At 44.9% G+C, this 23,867-nt stretch overlaps 1 protein-coding gene, 1 non-coding gene and 1 pseudogene across 2 annotated transcripts; 2 read left to right on the plus strand and 1 right to left on the minus strand.

Moving 5' to 3' along the window:
• The first annotated feature begins 1,606 nt into the window (after nt 1-1,606).
• LOC114235905 (small nucleolar RNA SNORD89) lies at nt 1,607-1,720 on the plus strand. The gene has a single exon (XR_003621975.1). It is a non-coding gene; the product is annotated as a small nucleolar RNA SNORD89 (small nucleolar RNA).
• Nucleotides 1,721-2,665: 945 nt separating this feature from the next.
• On the minus strand, nt 2,666-22,105 carry CNOT11 (CCR4-NOT transcription complex subunit 11). Its single transcript, XM_007197283.3, has 7 exons — nt 21,457-22,105; nt 16,327-16,491; nt 13,154-13,306; nt 9,022-9,224; nt 7,674-7,876; nt 5,349-5,445; nt 2,666-5,272 (listed from the first exon to the last, which is right to left on the minus strand). The coding sequence occupies exons 1-7, from the start codon at nt 21,983-21,985 to the stop codon at nt 5,075-5,077; spliced, it is 1,548 nt and encodes a 515-aa protein (XP_007197345.2). The 5' UTR covers nt 21,986-22,105; the 3' UTR covers nt 2,666-5,074.
• On the plus strand, nt 6,343-19,448 carry LOC103013257 (frataxin, mitochondrial-like; annotated as a pseudogene).
• Nucleotides 22,106-23,867: the final 1,762 nt, after the last annotated feature.

Here is a 23,867-nt window from a genome sequence, read left to right on the forward strand (position 1 = left end):
GTTCTTCATTGCTTGTTAAAGAAATGGAGTAGACAGACTCTGATGGACTCTGATACGGCGTTTTGGGGGGTAAATGATGAATATACTGACTCCAACTGCAGTTTAATCTTTACAATTATAAAGGGCGGTAGATGGGGACTTTTCATTGCCGTTGTAACAAAATAAACAAGTAACCAGTTTTCTTGATTAATTTTAAAGCAAACTTAATGGCGGTGACCTTGTTTAATCATCTCTCCTCTTCACTCTTGTTTGCGGTTCTTCCTTGGCAGTGGAGGTGGAGGGAGTGGGCTGTTCAAGCTTTCAGGGGCCGCTCTCTAAATTGATAAAGCGATTAAACAGACACACACACCCTGTCTGTTCTCACTTCTTGGAGGCGGAAGTCAAGGATGAGGAAGAGATTTTTTTAGAACTTGAAATTGTAGTCCTTTGTTGTTTCCAAACTAGTTACTGTGTGTATCTTTGTGGGTAAAAATAAATGTTTATTAAGAATATGTAATTTTTAAAATTTAAATAATTTTATAGCTGTACCTAAGATGTAAAGTTTATATACTTATTTTTTTCAAACTACTTACTACACTTTGATTCCAGCCACTCAGTGAAATACTAGGTGAGTAAACAGTGTTTACCGCACGAAGTAAACTGAGGCCAGTTTCCATGTGAGGAGCTATTGGAATAGAAGGTGTCTTACTTTGAGCTCTCATTTCAACAGACAGCCTCAGTAGGTTTCCAAGATAATAGCAGTTATCTTTGAAATCTGCCTTCTGTGGTACATTGTGGATAGGAAAATATGTCCTTGATTTTATACAGAGTAGACTGTTTGCTCTTTGTATTTTAACACACACAGTAGGGGAAGATGCTTTAATTCTTCCCAGTAGCCAATGAAGCTGACTTTTAAAAAGAATACTGTGGCAGATCAAGGTAAATTGTTTTTGATGATTATGGAAGTGAGTTCTTAATCAGTGGCTGTCAGCTAGAGCTTTCCTTAATTCAGAAGTTTGAACCCTAAGTTATAAATAGAAGAGATTGGAAAAATTATAGTACTCATCTCTAGAAACACAAGTCTTTAACAGCAGATAAAGAAATAAGCAAGAGAAGACAGAAAACTCTTCAGTACTTTGAAAGGAAAATGTTTCCTTTGATACGCTTTTCTTAGGTGGAAATAAACATGATAATGGGTCAAATATTACTAGAATTTCTGCTGAAATATAAAGCTGATAAAATGCTGGGAATCTGGGGAATGTCAATGAAAAAAGATTAGTAAATGAGGGATGTAGTTAAGGTTATATTATTTATGGCAGTAATCAATTTCCTTCTGACAGTTGTCATGAAGACCATTTCTTCACAAATAATGTAGAGACAGTATTTTTTCTTCTTAACTGAGAGCCTCAGGCAGCGTGTGGAGGAGGGCAGTGTACCCATGGATGTGAGCACCCCGCAGGCTGTTGCCTGCCATGCTGCTTCCGGGCTTCCCATCAGAAAGCCACGACGCCCAGAGGAGAGGTGTACACAGGGCACCTGGCGCAGGTAATAGCTCCTTGCATACTGTCCTTTTAGGGATGTTGAATCCGCAGAGCGTTTCCTGAAAGACTGCTCTCTCCCTGTAGTTACTGAGGAATGATGACACTAAAAGGCCGAATTGCAGTGTGTCCCTCAGCAGTTGGCTCTCTGTGGGCGCACGGTGACAAAACCTCCTGAAGCGAACCTCTGGTCTGACCTCAGTAATGTCAGGGCAAGGTTTCCGAGATAGGCCTTTCCAGCGAGCTCAGATATTTTTAAGAAAAGATAATCAGTGAACCTTGGGGCAACCTTGGGGCAACTTCGGGGCTTGAACATGCAGTAAGCACCTCTCGACATGCTTTATGATATACTTGCTGAATCAAAGACCACTAGAATCATGAAAACAATAACAACAGTAATAGACCTTCAGGAACCGGGTGTGTTTTTACTTGGACACAATACCCAGCGTAACCAGATTCCCCAGTAAGATAGCTTAGTTTGGCTATAGTCTCCTTTTGAGCACATTAAAGTTTATGTGATCAGTGAGGGCTGAGGTTAAGTCAGCACGCATACATTACTAACTAGAACCTGAGGTAATGACATGTTTTAGTCAAAAGCATTTCTTTGGGCTCACTGTTAAGCCCTGCTTTGAGATTTACAGAGCATGGGACGTTGGCCTGAACCAGAGCTTGTCTTGTGTGGCACACGCGGTGCTTCTGTGACGCAACAACCAACCAGAAAAGCCACCTACGCTTTTCCCAGTTAATTTCGCTTTTGAAGTTTTAAAAACACTTCTAAGCATTTCATTCATCAAAAATACTAGTACTTGTATTACTGGTTATGAAAGTGAAACGTCTACAATGTCATCATCAGCCATGCAGCTAGAGATCTGCCCTTGTTCTAACAGCAAAGTACAAAATAAGTTGTAAATCAAAAAAAGTATTTTGCACTGCATTTGTTTAAAATTAGTACAAGAAAAGTCAATCCATTCTTTTTGATGAGTTGTAGGCTTGTGTATTAAGGGCTAAAGAGAAACTTGGGAACACTAGTACTTTCTGTTGGGCTGATTACAGTTGTTGAATCCCAGGATTATGGAAGTCCTTTCCTCAAGGATTTTCCTCATAAGAACAGTAGTGATTGCATAAAAAGAAAAGACCAGATACAAAAGGAAATTAGCAAAATCTCTTGGTACAGGGTACAAGAATTTTAACAAGTATGTAAAAAGTTCTTCCCATGCGTTAATTTTCCATTTTAACCCTTAAAATATTTTAGGGATATCACCCTAATATCATTTAAAATAGGTATGTGATCCACTGTTCACCATGGGAATGTGAATCATCACAAAATGCATAATACAATAGTACATGCTACTTAAAATTTATGAAAGTGTATCTGTATTCTGTAAGAATAAAAATTGAGTGATACCATTTCCTTAAAGTTATTTAACAAAATACTGTTAAAGAGAGGTATTTGAAATAGTTAAATTTTAGGATTGCAAATACACTTTTGAACTTTCTACCCTAAGATGTCATCTTCTTAACAGGTCTTTTTGCTGTCTTCTTTTTAACAGGTTATTTGAAGATATTAAAGCTACAACAAATTGGAACTAAAAGTCCAGAGAATTCAAGGTGTGGTTTTTAAAAAACATGACAGTTAAACTGAACTCGTTTGATGATACTTAAAAGTTGACTGCAGTTTATTGAATCCCAGGATTATTGTTTCTTTTATTTCAGGTAAACTCTTCTACTTTTAAATATGTTTAATGAACTTTTTCCTGGTGGTGTAAACTGTGTATCTTGACTTTTTTTTTAATGTTCTCTAAATATAATGACTATTCTTTGTAAGCTATTTATTTAAAATAAATTTGAAAACCTTCCCTGTGTCAAGTAAACACCAGTACTGTAATCTGGAAACGATGTGCAGTGGTCTGTCTTTAGTCGCAGGCCACGCTGGCAGATCTGCCCACAGACGCGCACTTGCCGCTCCAAATCAGCGTGGGTAGCACATCGGCGGCGGCGCGTGGACACCCCGGGGGCAGTGACGTGCTGAGCTGCTGCCACGCGCGCTGCTAGGTGGGGCTGGACGGGAGGGTGCTGTCTGCTGGTTTCAGCTCAGACTGTCAACAGGCGTCCTTTTGTGGTCTCCGAAATTTCGTGCTTCTTGTTGGTGATTTCAGTTTGGAACGGACCGCAGGCACGGTGTTGTCGCCCTGGCTGCTGCTCCTGAGCGCTGGCGAGGGGCCTCCTGGAGAAAACTCGTGTGAGGTGAGCGACGTGCGTGCGCCCCGGGGCTGCCGGCCAGGAGGCTCAGCCTCGCCAGGAACCGGCAGGGCCTGGAGCCTGAGGTTGGGAGGCTTGCGGCAAAGCGCGGTCGAAACCTCGCCACGCCAGAGAGTATTTGAATAATGAACTGTTTCTTTGCCCAGTGGTAACATGCAAAACGGTGATGCCAGCGATTAGGTGTTGAGAGAAGTCAACTGTTGCCATCATTTAGATGCCTGAAGGTGTGCCTGTTACACCAGTTTGGGTCCTTATTTCCTTGAAGCAAATATATTTATAAATCCCTGCCCTTCATAAGAATAACTAAGCTAAAATTTCTCATAAATCTAAGAGTACTGTTTTGCCAATATTACAAGGTGGGAATTTGTACTCATCTTAAAACCCCTCGGCTTGGTATCCTTTACCTTTTGCTAAGAGTTGGATTGGAAGGTGATTCCTGTTCCTATGAAGAATATGCTTTGAAAGTACCTCAGCAAATGGGGAGTTTCTCATGAGTGAAAAATACGTCAGATAATAAGAGTTCATAGAACACTTTAATGTAAGGCACTGCTGTCCAGAGTTAAATGCGGGCTTACACAGCCCACAGGACGCCGCGGGAAGGGCATGAAGCCCACTCGGCGAGCAGCCGTGCAGCACGGCCCCCGGCGCCGTCCTTCCTCCTGGGGTACCGACGCTCTTAGACTCTTAACAGGAGAGACGGCCCAGAAAACTACCAGCTGTTACAGTCTCGAGAAAGGTTTCTAAGAATTCCCACGGCTGTAGGCAGCCCGCTGTTGTCTCTTAGGTCCCCATGACAAGAAAGGATAAGGTTACACAGGTGTCCGAGGCTCACACTGCACCCAGTGAGAAGTTCAAGGGTCAGAATACCATCATGTGATGACTCAAGACCTCAGGGGCAGTAAGGCAGGTTCTTAAGAGTGCCTTCATTTACTCTCACTAAAAACTCTGAACGTTGGAACCTCAGGAAAACAGTATTCTTGCCTTACTGAAGCCCGTCACTTACATCTTAAGCATAAACAGGCACCTTGCTCTTCAGTGCTGAAGACCTCATCTACTTAGTGCAGTGACTTCGTTTGGGATGACATCCCCTATGGAAATCATCAGCAAGACACATTCTTCCAAGTTCTTACCAAAAATTCATCTGAAAGAAAAAGTCATCCAGGAAAGCAAAACTTTGCTTTAAGTGGATAAAGTTGTGTTTATACGCATTAAGCCAAGCAATCACTCAGGGTCTGAACAGTTTTAAAAATGAAAAGCACAGCACAGCTGAACGATGAACTGGTGGTCCCGACGAGGTATCACTTGGACATCTTGGTCTCAGAAGGTGTCTCCCCAGTGTCCAAGGTCTTCAACAACCGGAAGAGGCCTGCAGCTTCTCGTATCCTGCTGAACTCAATACAGAAGGCCTGCACTTCTATAAACAAGTCCTGCACGTTAATGATTTTGTTACGGATCAAGGACTGGAGAAAGACACACACGAGACGCACCAGACGATTCTGAAAAAGAAACCAATTTTAGTGTGTGTTTTCTGGGCAGGTATTTATAAAATTTACAAAAATTTCTATTACTTACCTGCATATATTTATCCTTAATTTGTTCACAGGTAGAAATGCAGTTTGATATATAAAGGTGAATAAATTCAGGAGGTAGATCAACAGCTGTAGTTAGTCTGTTTCATAAAGTTAGGAAAGTCAGGGCTGTTAATTTTATTTGCTAATAACATTTTAAAACACCGTTAACCATAAAATATAAAATTTCCTTTGGTCATTTAGTGAAAAATTCTGATATATGATCCACTTACCTAGTTTTAAATAAGTTTATGCAAGTAAACCTCAGAGGGCGCCCCCCGCCCCACCATTAATAAGTGACACTTCCGTTTCTTAGGTCTACACTCAGCATCGCACCTGCAATACGCGTTGAGCACCGTGTCCCTGTGTGTTCTTGGCTGAGTCAGAATTCATAGTTATCGTCCAAGCTCTAACAACCCGGGCAGTTACTCTGTCCACGTAAGTAACGCTTACTAACCTGATTACACACAAGTGCTACGCGAGGAACGCATGTGAAGAAAGGCGTGGTAGTAACTGAACAGCACAATGTATAACTAAGTGCTAACATGAGGCGTTTGCACAAAGAGTGATGTAAGTGAAAGACTCGGGAAAAGTCAACAGGGCAAATGACTTAAATTGAAACCCAAGGAGAGAAGTGTTCCTTCCAGCTAAGTAAATAACCTGAGTGAACTGTGGAATCGGACTGGCGTGGCACACTCAGGAGCTGGTGGGAAAGACCGGTGGCTGGTATTTTCCAAAGGATTCTGTGAAATGTTTTAAGGGGGGGGGGGGAGGGTAAAGTAGGAATTTCATGCTCAGATAAAGGTGTGTGCTATGCTGACTATACAGTGTGAACTTCCAAAAATTTTCTAAACTTATTTGATTATTGAACTTTTTTCCACAAGGCTGAGGAACCCATGCTCCAAGGAAATGCAGCCATAGGCTACCGGCGACACACTTGGGGGTGATGCACCATGATGGAGGGGCGCACACAGAGCAGACCTTGTCCTTGAAATCACTTCTGCACTGCTGGTAAAAAGATGCGGGTATTCTTGGACTAAGTGCCTAATGGCTGGTTTAGACAGTTAAGTGGGCACTTAGAGCATGGTCGGCCCAGAGGCCCTGAGCAGGAGGCAGCCCCCAAAGAGGAGTGTGTCGCAGCAACGGGGAAAGGCCAAAGGCCTGGATGAGGGCGCAGAAATGAAGCCGCATGTCAGCAAGCGGCCAGCCGGTTTTTGCCGTCACAGAAAGTAAAAGGTGATACCTTGTGCTTCCCTCCCACAAATCTGCGCTCTCCTACACACACACACTTGGGATCCCTTGGCTTCCAGCCAGGCTTTTCCCACCAGCTGATTAACTTCATTGTGGTTTTTTTTGTTTTTTTGGGGGGGGGGTTTGGGGTTTTTTTTTTGGCTATACCAAGTGGTTTGCAAGATCTTAGTTCCCCCACCAGGGATGGAACCCGGGCCCTTGGCAGTGAAAGTGCAGAGTCTTAACCACTGGACTGCCAGGGATTCCCAGGACATATTCTTTAGTACAGCTTTAAGTAGGTTAAAAAACAATTAATCCCCAACTTACAAACGAGTGAGTGTTCAAAAGATGTGCTCTAATTGAAGTGCAGTTGCCTAGCACTCAGAACGGACCTCCATAAGCAGAAAAACTATATAATTTAGCCCCCAAAACAGGACACCCCATGGAGGGGAGCTGAGACTGAGAAGCCTGAACCACGACCACATCAGGCAAGCCCGCACATACGGCTACACTCTCCACAGACGGACAGCTGAATAAACAGCAGGCTCCCAAGCCAACCCCCCAAGCCTATGAAATTTGTGATTTACCTAAAACATGTTTGTAAGCAAAATAACAGTAAGAAACCACTACTCAGAGCACATCGAGAAGGGAATGTATTGGTTCCCTGACAGACAGCTGATGACAATGGAGCAAGGAGACCAAAGAAAGTTTCAGAGAACAGTGCAAGGAACAACAAATTCTAGGAAGGCATTCCCAGAATTTTCTCAGCTCCTAGACCCATACTGATACAGCTGTTAGTCACTAACGAGAAATAATGCAGTATCTGTAATTTGTGTAAAGAATATACAACCATAATAGGAAATTTTAGCAATTAAGTTTCACTGATGCTGCTACTAGTGCTAAATACTTGAAATGCCCTCCAGGTTCTTACTAGTGGGTGCTGAATTCACATGCAGTCAACGCTAAGGCTCAGATTATGGTTTTCTCAGACTAACAGTATCGGGGGAAAAAAATTGTTGCTGGTTTTTCCCTTCTAGTCATTTAATCCGGATTTATATTACACACCCCTGTCTGCATTTGATCGCGTATAGAAACTTACCGGTTTACAACTTCCATTGAATGTAATGACATGTCCATATTGACCAGAACCGAAAAATACTCAGTGATCTGGCTTGACTGCATTAACTTCAGCAACATTTCTATAGCGACTAGAGGGTTGTTTTCCACTAGGTCAGGAAGCTTGGCTGGAGTGAGGCCAATATGATAAACAAGTTTGGGGTCCTTTTCCAACTCTCCAAGGAGCTAAATATAATCAAAATTTTAGAAAGAGAAAAAGAGAGGTTCCTGAATCAAATCAAATTCTCTTTCCTGCGTGCATACAAAAAAACAGGTATTTTATAAAGAAAAGTTATAAAGTTGGTTCAGTGCAGATAATTTTATAAATGTCTTCCTTCAAATCCATGATCATCATTCTTTGATATTTTAAAATTTACATTTGAATTGTCAGATATTAAAATCAAGCACCTTCACACCAGTTTAAAAACGACACTAATGCATCCTGGGCATTAAACCAGAATCAATATTGTCTGGATTTTAACAATATCATCCTTAATCCTTTGTAGGTTTTTTTCCCCTGTCATTTGTTAAAAATAATCTTACCAACTAGTACTCCTGAAAAGCACAGATCACAGAGATCATCAGGGAACAGCCGGAACCAAAGCCCCACCCAGCGCCCAGGGGAACAGATGCCTGAGAGGGGGACGGGGAGGGTCTGTCTGCCCACCACACTGCACACTCTCACTCAAATAGGTGTCCTCAAAGACAATTTCTTCTGCCAAATTGGTACATTCTTCTAAATGTCCTGTGCTCCTTCCCCTGTCTCCTGGTATGCACACATGTACTGTTTCAGGATGGCCTGGTAAGCAAAACGTTGGAGATGTATCTCCAGGCAAGTTTTAACGTTAAAGTGTGCTAACTGAATAATAAAGTTCACCAACCAGAACCGCCCACAGTGTCCTGCCTTTCCCCCAGGGAAGTATCACAGTTGGGTGCGGGGGCTGTTTTGAATCCACCATTAACCAGCTGTGTGATGGGTGCTAGTTTACCTTCCTGGTTAAATGTTAATTCCGCTTACCCTCCTGGAGTCCTGTCCAGCTTAGTAACAATGTACATAAAGCGCCCAGCAGCGCAGAGCAGGAGTGAGCGCCACCCTACACTCCGGAGTCAAACTGATCCCGAACAGAAGTCACTAGGTTTTCAGGCACCAGAGTTCGTGCCCCACCAGAGTGAAGTGAGCCAAGTGGGAGGGCAGGACAGAGCTTCAGGGACCGCGCCTCCTACTGTTGGCTCATGCTGCCAACATCATGTTACTGGTCATTTATCACTTTATGAAAAACAAAAACACCTGGTGAATTAAATACAGGAAACTGTTTACAATAAAGATATACCTGTGTCTGTTGAGGAGAGGATAAGGGGCTTTTGAAGGCTTTGGCCATTATTCGCTTGATCTCCACGCCAGTGCTGTTCTTCACACACATTGACTTGTCCCACTGAACCGCGTGGTCAGGCTCGGTTGGATTGAGCCATGCCAGCTCGTCCTCACACACGTGGAGCGGAGGTGGTGGACGGATGAACTCCGGCCGAAAATGGCCTGTAATCAGAGGAGCATGTCTGCCTGCTTCTGCCCCTCGGCTGACCGCCCCACACGTCTCTATAAACCTCAGACTCTGCTTAGTGAACTGCAATAACACCTCTCTTAATAAGGACAACACACCAACACTCTGACTTGAAAATCAGAAGCAGAAACGACATAAAGGCAGGGTTTTATTCAGAACACAAACAAGAAAATGAAACACTGACATAACATTGTTATGTCAGAGACCAAATCTATCTATTTTGGGGGAGGAGAGGAAAACATTACCACCACCTGACAAGTCCTAGTTCAAGCATGATCACCACTCAATCGCAGAAGGACACAACTAACTTACTCCATGGATAAGTCTGGATGGGAAAAACAAAATACTAATTGATCTCACTCATCCTATTCTCAGCACTATTTTATTCAGAGACCATATGATGTGTACTGGTTTTGTTTTTGCATCTTATAACCCTGAAGTAGCAAATTATGTGGAGATGAAATGGCAGGAGAAAGGTATGGTTGACTACTGACATTCTCAAATGAATCTGGAGACTTTCATAAACCCCTAAATTCACAAATGCTATATCATTTTCTTAAAACAGTAAAAATACAACAGAACAGTGAAGTGACTCAATTTAATACCTCAACTACTTTACAATACAAGACTGATCCCTACGTTATAAACCCACTAAAGTAAATGCTGTCTGTCTGGGACTTCCCAGCAAATTTCACCCCTCACTTTGGTTCCCACGTAGGGCCTAAGATGGCTAACTCCTCTCATGGACCGAGCCCCGGCCAAATTTGAGATTACTAGGTCCTTTAGTTTACTGAAAATGTTTGTGTCTGGCTAAGAATTATCCCTTTATCTTAAACTACACCATCTCTTCACATATATCACCAGAACTAGCACCTGAATCTCTGCACACCATTTACAAAAAGTTTTTAACATTTCACGAGAAGTTATACCTATGTGATAAAGAGCAAGTTCCCATGAGGTAAGGATGCCTGGTGTTCAGCTAGACTCAGACCTAATATCTGACTGATTTGCTTCTTACATACCTTTCCAGTGGCCCATTCAAGTCAAAGATGTGCCCGAGCAAGTATTAAATACAACCCATCTGTGCCTTGGACCTTCCCACACACTGATTAGCTGAGACTTACTTGTTCCAAAGACCTACTGTAAATGGCATTAAAAGTCACAGTGTAAGTTTTAAACTCAAGGTGACACTATAGTCTGGAGAACACGTTCTTATCCCTAAGCAGAAAGCATGCCTTCATCATTAAAACCACACAGAATCGTATAAAACCAAAAAACGCAGGACTTCCCTGGTGGTGCAGTGGTTAAGAATCCGCCTGCCAATGCAGGGGACACAGGTTCAAGCCCTGGTCCAGGAAGATCCCATATGCCGCGGAGGAAGTGAGGCCGCGTGCCTAGAGCCTGTGCTCTGCAACAAGAGAAGCCACTGCAATAAGTGCATGCACTGCAACGAAGAGTAGCCCCTGCTCGCCGCAACTAGAGAAAGCCCGCACGTAGCAACAAAGACCCAACACAGCCAAAAATAAATTTTAAAAAATTAAAAATGCTGCTCTATTATTTCAAGTTCAATAGGAGTTTTCTTTGAATTAAAGTAAGAGGTATAAGATCAGTAAAACTTCAATGGAGAATGATAAGATTAATGACGTATAAAACAAAAAGGTAATAAGCTACAAAAATAAACTCATTTCAGTAAAATCAGAGAATCTATATCAGATATGCTGATGATAGGTATGTGATACAAAAAACGTGGGATTTTTTTGGCTGCGAGGCATGTGGGATCTTAGTTCCCTGACCAGGGATGGAACCTGCACCCCCTGCAGTGGAAGCACGGCATCCTAACCACTGGACCACCAGGGAATTCCCAAAAACTTGGTATTTTTATATAAAAAGAAACTATTTTTCTTTAAGTTTTTAAAATTTATTTTTGGCTGCATTGGGTCTTCGTTGCCGTGCAGGCTTTCTCTAGTTGCAGTGAGCAGGGGCTACTCTTCGTTGCGGTGCGCGGGCTTCTCATTGCAGCGGCTTCTCTTGTTGTGGAGCACAGGCTCTAGGCGCACAGGCTCAGTAGTTGTGGCTCGCGGGCTCTAGAGCACAGGTTCAGTAGTTGTGGCGCACGGGCTTAGTTGCTCCACGGCATGTGGGATCTTCCCAGACCAGGGCTTGAACCTGTGTCCCCTGCACTGGCAGGTGGATTCTTAACCACTGCGCCACCAGGGAAGCCCAAGAAACTAACTTTTATTGAGCATCTCTACTATGTTCCAGACACTATACTAGGAAGTTTCTACTAAATTCATGTTTAACATTCTCTGACATAAATCCTACCAATGTTTTCTTAGGTCAGTGTTCCAGGCAATAGAAGTAAAAGCAAAAGTAAACAAGTAGGACCTAATCAAACTTACAAGCTTTTATACAGCAAAGGAAACCATAAACAAAATGAAAAGACAACCTACAGACTGGGAGACAACATTTGCAAATGGTACGACCAACAAGGGTTTAATTTCCAAAACATACAAACAGCTCATACAACTCAACAACAGATAAAAACAAACAACCCAATCAAAAAATGAGCAGAAGTGGTTGAGAATCTGTCTGCCAATGCACGGGACACGGGTTCGAGCCCTGGTCTGGGAAGATCCCACATGCCGTGGAGCGACTAGGCCCGTGAGCCACAACTACTGAGCCTGTGCGTCTGGAGCCTGTGCTCCGCAACAAGAGAGACCGCAATAGTGAGAGGCCCGCGCACCATGATGAAGAATGGCCCCCACTTGCTGCAACTAGAGAAAGCCCTCGCACAGAAACAAAGACCCAACACAGCCATAAATAAATAAATAAATAAATAAAAATTTTTAAAAAAATGAGCAGAAGACCTCAAGAGACATTTCTTCAAAGAAGACATACAGATCACCAACAGGCACATGAAAAGATGCTCAGCATTGCTAATTATTAGAGAAATGCAAATCAAATTAAAACTTCACTGAGGTACCACCTCACACCAGTCAGAATGGCCATCATTAAAAAATCTACAAATAACATGCTGGAGAGGGTGTGGAGAAAATTAGAACCCTCCTACATTATGGACGGGAATGTAAATTGGTGCAGCCACTATGGAAAACAGTATGGAGGTTCCAGAGTTACCATCTGATCCAGCAATCCCACTCCTGTGCATATATCCAGACAAAACTCTAAGTCAAAAAGATACATGCACCCCTTTGTTCATAACAGCACTATTCACAATAGGCAAGACATGGAAATAACCTAAATGTCCATCGCCAGATGAAAAGATAAAGAAGACGTGGTATATTTATACAACTGAATATTACTAAGGCATAAAAAAGAATGAAATAATGCCATTTGCAGCAATATGGATGCACCTAGAGATTATCATACTATGTGAGGTCAGACAGAGAAAGACAAATATCATATATCACTTATATGTGGAGTCTAAAATGTGACACAAAGGAACTTATCTATGAAACAGAAACAGACTCACAGACATAGAGAACAGACTTGTGGTTGCCAAGGGGAAGCGGGGATTGGGGAGGGATGGATTGGGAGTTTGGGATTAGCAGATGCAAACTATTATATAGAGAATGGATAAACAACAAGGTCCTACTGCATAGCACAGAGAACTATATTTAATATCCTGTGATAAACCACAATGGAAAAGAATATGAAAAACAATGTACATATATATATATATATATATATATATACGTATAACTGAATCACTCTGCTGTACAGCAGAAATTAACACATTGTAAATCAACTGTACTTCAATAAAATAAATTTTTAAAAAATTCACGTTTAAGTATCAACGAAAACAACGTGATGTTTCAGAAAACAAGAAAGTGTCAGGGGGATGCTGATAAAATAAAACCAAGAATATAAAATTAGATATACCTACTTTCAATAGGTGGCTTTGGTCCACTGACTAAAGCTTCCGTGATCTGAGAGGCAACGGAGCTGTCAAATCCAGAATTAGAAGAATCCGGGTCTGGGTCACTGAGAATGCTAGGGAAGCTGGCCTTACTTTGAGTTGGCAATTCAGACTGGCGTTCTGAAATAGATGAAAATAGGAAACATTTCAAAATTGAGGGCACCACAAGAGAGTGAAAAGAGAAGCTACTAAATGGAGAAAGTTACCTTCAACACATAAACAAAGGGCCAGATTCAGGATATATTATCAATTTTAAAAAATAGGAAAAAATGGGCTAATGACTTCAACAAGTGTTTTATTTTTAAAAAGCTTGAGGCTTCCCTGGTGGCACAGTGGTTACGAATCTGCCTGTCAATGCAGGGGACACAGGTTCGATCCCTGGCCCAGGAAGATCCCACATGCCGCGAAGCAGCTAAGCCCACACGCCACAACTACTGAAGCCTGCGCTCTAGAGCCTGTGTTCTGCAACAAGAGAAGCCACCGCAATGAGAAGCCTGCGCACCGCAAGCAAGAGTAACCCCCGCTCGATGCAACTAGAGATAAGCCTGCGCACAGCAACGAAGACCCAATGCAGCCAAAAATAAAAACAAATAAATAAATTTTTAAAAAAAGAAAAAAAAAGCTTGTATGGCCGATAAGCATCTGAAAATATATTCAACCCCATTAGGAACCAGGGGAAAATCTGTTAAAACAAGATACTATTGCACACACACTGTAGTTATAACTGCCCCTTGTGGTTCCTGATGTTTAACTTGTCTGCTTGTTTCCTTAAAGTTAGGAAAATGCAACTGCATCATCCATCAATAAACCTTTGGTCCCTGGATCCCACTGTAAAGACATCTGAATTTCAGGCCAGCCTCCGTACAGATGATCTATGTGGCTAGCTCCAGAGAAGATAGGTGTACTTCCCTTTTTTTCTTAAGCACTTGTGAAAATGATTAAGACATCTTCAGTCTGGGCAGAGGACAGCAAACAGCTCTAGGGGACAGCCAGCTTAGCCACTGTGCCAAGCCTCTCAATCCTAACCCTAGTCACATATTCCTTTCTGAGCTTGATGTACTTTATAAATTTATTTTATTTATTTATTTTTGGCTGTGTTGGGTCTTCGTTGCTGTGCCCGGGCTTTCCCTAGTTGCGGCGAGCAGGGGCTACTCTTCATTGTGGTGCGCGGGCTTCTCATTGCGGTGGCTTCTCTTGTTGTGGAGCACGGGCTCTAGGCGCGTGGGCTTCAGGAATTGTGGAGCGTGGGCTCAGTAGTTGTGGCGCATGGGCTTAGTTGCTCTGCGGTATGTGGGATCTTCCCAGACCAGGGCTTGAACCTGTGTGCCCTGCATTGGCCGGCAGATTCTTAACCACTGCACCACCAGGGAAGTCCCTGAGCTTGATGTACTTTAAAACTTTCTCATGGGCTGATTCAAGTCATCACAAGTTGAAAAGGAAATTAGATCTGATTCTTATTTTATTGAATACAAAGCTAGAACCCTCAGAATATACGTCACTTCTAAAGGTAAGGTGGCTGAAATTGCACCTCGGCAACCAGTTTTCATACCGTCTTTGGTCAAGAAAATAATTATTTTATTTCTGTTAATAGATTGCATCTGGCACTAGTAGCTAATAAGTACTTTTGTATACCTTCAATCTTAAAAGTCTGAAAAAGACTTAGTTTCAGAAAATAACCATTGTTATATTGTTACTATTTAGTAGTTTAAAAATAAGGTTCAGAATGCCCCAAGGAAAGAGAAGATTATTGAAAGATGTCACCTTATATAAGATGCCAAATGTCACAGAGCATTAAGTCTAAGGATGGGGCACTGTCAAATTAACCCTGCAGCTCACTTAACCACAAGGTCAAGGGTTCACAAATCTGGCTACAGATTAGAATTTCCCTAATGAATTGCTCTCAGGTGATGAGACCCATGCATCTGCACTTTTGCTTAGAGCAGGTTAGCAAAAGCTGCTCTTTATCCTTATATGGAGAGGCTCTCCCTGACCTCCCTGTTCAAGGTCTCGTTATTTTCTATCACAACAGGAGTTTGCTTCAAGACCACCCATTCACTTGCTTATACGTGTAACAGAAGGTGCCCAAATAACCTTGAAACAGAAGAACAGGGTGGAGGTCTCACACCTCTCGATTTCACAAAAGCTACTGTATGACTTGGATTAGTGCTCCCCTGCAAATAAAACCCTTTTTACATGAAAGGGAAAAAAAAAAAAAAAAAAAGCCACCCTAATCAAAAGTGTGGTACTAGAATAAGGACAAATAGACCGGGCTTCCCAGGTGGCACAGTGGTTAAGAATCCGCCTGCCGGGACTTCCCTGGTGGTGCAGTGGTTAAGAATCCGCCTGCCAATGCAGGGGACACAGGTTCGAGCCCTGGTCCGGGAAGATCCCACATGCCGCAGAGCAACTAAGCCTGTGCGCCACAACTACTAAGCTTGTGCTCTAGAGCCGGCAAGCCACAATTACTGAGCCCTCACGCCACAGCTACTGAAGCCCGCATGCCTACAGCCCATGCTCTGCAATGAAGAGAAGCCACCGCAATGAGCAGCCCGCGCACCGCGAAGAAGAGTAGCCCCCGCTGGCCGCAACCAGAGAAAGCCCGCGTGCAGCAACGAAGACCCAATGCAGCCAAAAATAAATAAATAAATAAAAAATTAAAAAAAAAAACAAAAACAAGTAGACCAATGACGTAGAATAGACAGCCCAGAAATAAACCTTCCCATATATATATATTCAAATGATTTTCGATAAAGGTGCCAAGACGACACTGTTTCAGCTATTCTGGGTCCCTTGAGATTCCATATGAATTTTCTATTTCCGCAAAACACATTGTTGGGATTTTGATAAGAATTGCATTGAATCTGTAGATCGCTTTGAGTAGAAGTGACATCAGGAAAATTTTAAACGGACCAAGTTTTACTCAGCATTCTTCTTAAACTGGAAAAGCAATCAATTCAAGTGAAAACTCAAAATGAAATTTATAGCCCATAGGAGCAAGGATCCAGTACTGAAGCTATGTTTTTCACGGAAAATACTAACTTTTTAGTACGGTTACAAAGACCTTCATTTAAATGGAGTACCTCAAGAAAAAAGGCCTAATGCTAGCACACGAAGATGCCTGAAGTGGCATCCCTCCTTACCAGCCAGGGCTAGCTGGAGCCCACTGATGTCCACAGACTGGCCCACGCTTCCGACGTCCATCAGGGCGATCTGCCGCGGTGTCTTTTTGAAGAGCTCCCGTGGAGGTGCTAGCATCAGCTGGGAAAGAAAGAACTTCTCCGGCGCAGTCACAGGGGGTAAAAATCCTGTGAACAAAAACACGCGCGACAGCTCCTCTAACGGTTATTTTTAAAAATTATCTTGAGTCTGGTAAAATTAGCATTTGCTGCTTGTCACCTCAACCCATGTATCTTTAAAGACAAACTTACAATTGAAGATTCATTTAACCAAATAGATACATTCATCAAAATGTAATTAAATAGTGTCGCTGAGGAGGACTGGTTCCAGGACACCCTGCGAATACTAAAATCCAAGGATGCCTGGGTCCCTTATATAAAATGGTGTAGTATCTGCATGTACCCTACACACATCCACCCTTATACTTCAAATAATCTCTAGATTAACTGTATGTCAACTGAAATTCTATGATTTGCGGCAATGAAACTTAAGGTTTTTGTAACTGTTAAGAACTTTGTTTTGGGGAATTCTCTGGCAGTCCAGTGGTTAGGACTCGGCGCTCTCACTGCCGGGCCCGGGTTTGATCCCTGGTGGTAGGGGAACTAAGATCCCGCAAGCCGCACGGCACGGCCAAAACAAAACAAAACAAAAAAACCAACTTTGTTTTCTAACCTGCTTCAATTCCTGCAAAGGCTGAAGCTTACATATGCAGGCAAAAACAAATAAAAAAAAACTACAGTGCTCAGAAATGCTTTTCTTCTCTACTGCTACCAGCAACTGTGTAAAAGTTAAAGAGACAAGGAAGCAATCACTAGCTCCGCAAATACACTTCACACACCTGTTTCAGTCCACAGCACGGCTACAATTCCGAGTGCTTGCTGGACATGATGCTTCCCTTTCATCCCAGAGCCACCCGCTTACCCGGCGGCGTCCATCCTACCGCAGCACCACGGCCAGATGCTGTTCCAGCTCCCAGCTTGGACTCCTACCCATTCACCGCCCAGAGTCCACATGCTCACCACTGAGTTATATTTCTGGGTACAAATCTGCTCACATCACTTAACCTGTTTACACAGAATTAAACCCAAACTTCTGCACCATTCATGAGACCTTCCTAACGTGGTCCTGACCCACTTTCCTAATCCCATCTCCTGACTCCCCTCCAATCCATGTGTTCTACACTCCCGTTGCACAAAATCTCTCACCTCTGATTCCTGATTTCAAAACATCCAATACACGCAGCTCTTTAAGAATTCGTGACAGGGCCACACCCTTCTCTCCCCACCATCTCTCATCAATTTCCAGCAAAAATGTCACCCCCCCGAAAGTCCCTCCAGCTACACAGCTGTAGTTCCTGTGCTACGAGGTGCTGTGCATGCGACATCTAGTATGGCCCTTAACCACACTGGGCTACAATCATGTTTATGTCTCTTCAACCAGACTGAAAGCTTCTTGAGTGCAAGGAAGCCATCCTACTTACTTCTAGATACATTCTCAACGTTGGCTCTGCAGCAGAATCATCTGAAAAACTTTCAAAACATATACCCATTAGATGCTCTCCTTGACGCACAGTATACTAAGCCTTGGCATTGACATTCCCTCTGTTGTATATTTAAGCACCATCCCTACCTAGTAACGATAGTAATGTATAAAGCTTATTGTAAATCCTTTTATTTCTCATAATTTATTATCTGCAATTTTCAGACAAGGAAATTGAGGCAGAGAGAGGCAAAATAACCAATCCATGGATTTCCCTGGCAAATCTGTCTACAATGCAGTCTATGGCCTACATCTAGGTTTAAAGTCATCACATTCAAGAATGACATTATATAAGTCATGGTTCCTTTGCCTAACCCATCCTACAGAATTCAAAGGGCTCTCCGACCCAAGTCCCACACTGCCCCATCCATCTCGGTGGTGGGTGTGACCACACACACACACACACACACACACACACACACACGTTGCAGCGACTTTCTCAGCATTCTCAAACTTCCTGAAAACCAGGTTCAGTACCTGTACCCTAAAGACATCTCATGGAATACACAGGTTGCCCCTCTTCGGTAAGGGCAGTGCAGGAAATCAACGAGAAGATGCTTTAGATCCAGAGGAGTTGCCAGCAGGAACAATGACTAGCTTAAAGGTAGAAGCCCTCTCCTGCAAGGAAAAATTCTCTGGCGTTACCTCAGAATCCGCTGCCTTTCCCTTCTGGCTCCCTGACCAGCAGTCCCTACCTACAGGGGTCACTCGGCCTGTTTCCTCACTGCTCAAGGCCTGTAAGATCAAACTGCTTCCCGCCTGTCACTACCTGCTCCGCCCACTACCGCTGTCCTCCTCGAAGTCTCCCAGGTACCCTTATCACTCCTCACCATCTCCTCTGTGCCCTTCTCCTCTCCTGGCTTCAGGTCTTCTCCCAAAATCAACTCTCATAAAGCATCTCTTGAGTTTAAAAAACGAACAGATGTGGACGCTGGAGCGCCACGCAGCTGCCAGCCTCCTGCCCTGCTCGGCGCCCCCGGGCTACGTCCAGGCCCACGCCGGGGCCCCACGGCCAACGAAGGACGCCCCGCTCTGCAGCTGCCAGGGCCTGCACAGGCAGCCAGCCCAGTCTGAGCCTCTGCTGCCTCAACCAGATCCTGAATGTCAAAAAGCAGAGCGTCTGCTTGATGAATCTGAGGACAACGGGAACTCTGGGTGACGCTGGCCCTCTGGACGATACCACCTACGAAAAACTGGCCGAGGAGACGCTGGATTCCTTAGCAGAGTTTTTTGAAGACCTTGCAGACAAACCTTACATACTTGAAGACTATGATGTCTCCTTTGGGAATGGTGTTTTAACAATTAAACTGGGTGGAGATCTAGGAACGTACATGGTCAACAAGCAGACCCCAAACAAGCAAATCTGGTTATCTTCACCATCCAGTGGCCCCAAGCATTACAACTGGACTGGGAGAAACGGGGTGTACTCCCTGACGGTGTGTCCCTCCACGAGCTGCTGGCCACAGAGCTGACTCAAGCCTTAAAAACCAAACTGGACTTATCTTCTCTGGCCTACTCTGGAAAAGGCACTTGCTGCCCAGCCTAATGCTAAAGATATTAAAAGCTCTAAAGCCAAGACCCCAGCTTTGCTCTGCAGCTGAAATTTCATGGCTTTTCCATTCCTGCTTCTGAGGACAGTTGCGTTATGTGTAACAGCTCTGTGAAAAGACCGTGTCGCCTCCCGCCCTGCCCCTGAGTTCAGATTTTTAATTTCCACAGGTTTCTTTGGATTTATTGTCTGACTTCCTCCCTCACGTGACAGCCCTTATCTTACGTAATGTCTGTATGCCCATACCTTTAATATATAACCTCACAACAAAGGAAAACAAGAAGGACAAATTCCAGGAGGAGAAACGAATTGGCTTCACCATTCATTCTTTGAAAGACTTACTACAAAGACTGCATGAAGAGCGGCTGGCCAACCTTGCCATCTTGTCTCAAAATGAGACTCATTAAAGGGAAGCCTAAAAACATTCCTACTCCTCTTGAAAGTGTAAACACTTCTAAGTCCTTTAGTATTGAAGCATCAGTGGCAACTCGGGAATTCTCAAACCGAAGACCATTTTCTCCTTGTGCTTTGTGACTGCCAGGGTATGGCCCGCATACGGTGACACAGGGAGATGTGGTGTTGTGTCTTCCGTATGTGCATATATACATACACACACATTTACATGTGTGTGTACATATATTTTTTTTTAATTTAAAGGTCAGTATAGAATAAGCTATTGCAACACTGGTCTGAGAATGCAAAAAATCTCCCAAAAGCCACCTCTGTAAGCTCCTGGATCTAGTATAATAAATGAGGTCACGGAGCTGAGGAGGTGCTTGGTAGATTGTGAAAGGCCACGTAAATGAAAAGATGCTGGTGTTAATGAAAGGAACCCCCGTCTTACACTTGGCCCAGCCCAAAAGTAGTTGTCTGTCTCTGGGCAAGTTTCTCAAACTCCCTGGACCTCTGTTTCCCCGTGTTAACAGAGAGGGTTAAACTGGATAGAATATAGTCGATTCCCAATTTAGACAGTAAGTGGTCCTGTCAGGCAACTTATCAGGCCAGCTTTAATTCCCCCTAGTAGAGGAGATAACAGTGAACAGTTTTTTTAAAACTACAGAGTAAGTATATGGTTTTGCGTTTTGCTCTACTTCAATTTCAGTTGAATTCAGGTTCAAATAATCATCCTTTATTATGCCATTACTGTGCTAAGCCTGGGCTGTAGGCTGAATGTTAAAGTGTTGATCCTAACCCCCAATCACAGCCCTCCTAAATGCGATTAGTGCCCTGAGAAGAGAGACCCCAGAGAGCTCCCTCATCCCTTTCACGTGAGGACACAGCGTGAAGACAGCTGTCGATGAACCAGGAAGCAGGCCTTCACCAGACACCCAGTCTGCTGGGGCCTTGACCTTGGACTTCCCAGCCTCCAAAACAATGAGAAATAAATTTCTGTTTATAAGCCAAACAAACAAACAAAAATAGCAAAAGCGGCCTCGCATCCAACCCAGTGATCTCACCAAAGGTGCACGAGCATGCATTTTACATAAGGTCCAGTAGTCTTGCGCTTCCTAGCCTAGGCCGTGAATTGAGACTACTTTTATTCTCTGCCCCCATCGCGTTAACCAAGGACACCGAACAGCAAGAAGGCGGCTGTGAAGTCCTGACACGCTGCTGAATGTGCATTTCCGCTCAACAACGTATTCGGGTTCTGAACGACTTCTCGGTGACTTCTCTGAGACTTAAAGCCGGGGGGTAGGAGGGCAGATCCTGTGTGTCATTACTTACAACTGCACACACCTCAGACGCGCGTGAGGAGCACGAACTGCATCACGAGGCACTAAAGCGTCAAGCCCCACACTAAGCGGCACGGTTTCACGGCCCGTACTGCTGGGAGGAGTAATTTTCGGTGCCGTGAAGCTGCGACTTGTCCCTACTCGGTGGAGGGGGTGCGGAGGGGATTTCAAAAGGACACAATCCATTTCACGTGCGGGTGAAGGCCCAGCAGCTGCCGGATCTCACCCTCCGCGCCGCACACCGGGCTCCCGGCGGGAGGACCCGGGCTTACCTGAGAGCGGCGGCCGGTCGGGCTCCTGGCCGCCGCGGGCGGGCGGCGCGGGGTTGAGCAGGTGCGCGAAGCTGGCGGCGAAGGGGTTGGCGGCGAGCGGCTCGGTGCGGTACATCTCCCAGAGCAGGTAGAGCGCCGTGAGGCGTTGCGCCGCGCTGGGCAGCAGGTCCGGCTGCTGCAGCAGCATGACGAGCACCGAGCCCAGACGGAAGTGGTCGGCCTTGCTGAAGTAGTGGTGGAAGGCGGTGGACAGGCCCTCGAAGGTGCTGCCGCCGCCCGCCTCCTCCGAGATGATGCTCAGCAGGCTCGAGAGCTCCTTCGGGGTCAGGCTCATCCTGCCCGCGGGGCCCCCCGGGCCTCCACAACCCGGCCCGGGGCCACCCGCTCCGCCTCTGCCGCCGCCGCCGCCGCCGGAGCCGGAGCCTCCTGGCCCGCTCCTAGACACCGACCCCGCCGCTTCCCGGGCCCCCCTTTGCTCCGCGGCGGTAAGAAGACGGCCACACGCCGCGCTCGCCCCACCGCCGGGCATCAACCTCGCTTGCCTGTCCTGTTTCCGGGCTGGAGGGGCCCTGGCACCGGCTCGATCCGTCCCGCGGCCGTAAAGCGCGCTCTGGCACGACAGCGTCGCAAACAAAACCCGCCGGGAAGCCAGCCACCCGCAGAGGAGAGTGTGGCGCGGACCCAGAGCGAGGCTGCTGGAGCCTGGCCAGGGAGAGGATCCCGAGACGCCGAGTGGGCGGGCGAAAGGCCGGAAATGGGGGCGGGGCGTGTGGGTGGAGCTGTGGAAGTCTCGCGGTGTCACAGCCCCACGCTGTGGTGCAGTCCGCTCATGGGCGAGCAACGTGCGCGCCCAGAGGCGCCCCGAGGGTCGTACCAGGCATTGAAGGTCCCAAGAAATTTGGGTGACGTTATTGTCTGGAAAAATGCATCTTATAATCTGAAAAGTTGGGGCTTCCCTGGTGGCACAGTGGTTAAGAGTCTGCCTGCCAAGGTAGGGGACACGGGTTCGAGCCCTGGTCCGGGAAGATCCCGCATGCCACGGAGCAACTAAGCCCACGCACCACAACTACTGAGCCTGCGCTCTAGAGCCCACGAGCCACAACTACTGAGCCCAAGCGCCACAACGAAGACCCAAAGCAGCCAAAAAAAAAGCTGGTTTTCTTAATATAACACACCTGGCTGTTCATGGTGAAACCTTTTTAAGTGCTAATAGCTATAAAAACCACGCATTTCTCATAACCAAAGTTAATTTCCAGTCTTACACTCCTATTTGAGGAAATGGAATCATACTGCACACGAGCTTTTGTACACAGTTACTTTAACAAGATTTTCGTAAAATGTTTCCAATAAACATTCGTTTACAAAATTGTTGTACAACTTTTTACGCAGCCTGCCCAAGGGCGCTGATTCTGGGCCTTAGCTGTGCATTGGAAGTTCCCCGAGAGCCTTTAAAAATGCTAGTGCCTGGTCCTGGTGGCCAGGTATTAACAAACAGAAAGCAAAAACACCTGCCCAGGTGCCTAGTGTGTACTCTGGGCTGGGAATCACCGAGGGGCGTGTCCCAGACTTCCCCGGTTCCTCCCTTAGACCTACAAAACCCCACAGGGATTCCACCAGCGATTCCCAGCAGGCAAGTTTGGGAGATACAGTCTGCGCTAACTCATGCCAGCAGCTCGAGAATTATCTAGTTGCGCGCCACCTTAATTCTAAAGTATATTGAAGGAAGAGAAACTGCTGGGTCGAGGGGCATGCATATTCTGAAGGCTTCCTCACTTGACTGTTAGATATCCCTCTAGAAGGGTCCTGCCAGTTAACTAACAGCAGCAGATATAACTTGCTAACGCTTGGACTCCTGGGAAACTGATTCGAATGATCTTGAAAGTACTCTCATCTTATTTATTTACTATAGTAAATAAAGTTCATTGTGTTTGGGAGGTCTGTTTGTTACAGCAATGAGCTTACCTGCATAGGTTTTACTGGGTTTTTTTTTTAAGTTGTTTCAAAATATGTGAACGTTATGTGCCCCACAACCCCAAAAAACTAAATATTTTTCTCTCTGTAGGAGCATTTTCAAAATTAGTTTGGTGTTAAAAAGAAAACCAGAGGCCCCAGGTGGAGTCACTTATGCGAGGTCACACTACTAACCTAACTGAAGCTTCACCTTCCCCCAGAAATGTAGTCTTAACCAGGAATTTTCTGGTCAACACCAATGAGGTAATCGGTCACCATGCCCCAAAGGAAGATGAAGTAACCTGCCACAAAGACTTCTTCCGTCCCCCATAAGTAGGTTACCTATGCCTGAAATAAATTTTCCTTGCTTAGACTTCTTTGTCTTGCCTTTGAAAACCTTTTCTTTTCTGTAGCCCTTGGGAGCTCCTCTCTACTTGCTAGATGGGATGCTGCCCGACTCA

This window comes from Balaenoptera acutorostrata, chromosome 12 (genome assembly GCF_949987535.1).
Source record: "Balaenoptera acutorostrata chromosome 12, mBalAcu1.1, whole genome shotgun sequence".
NCBI classification, from domain to species: domain Eukaryota; kingdom Metazoa; phylum Chordata; class Mammalia; order Artiodactyla; family Balaenopteridae; genus Balaenoptera; species Balaenoptera acutorostrata.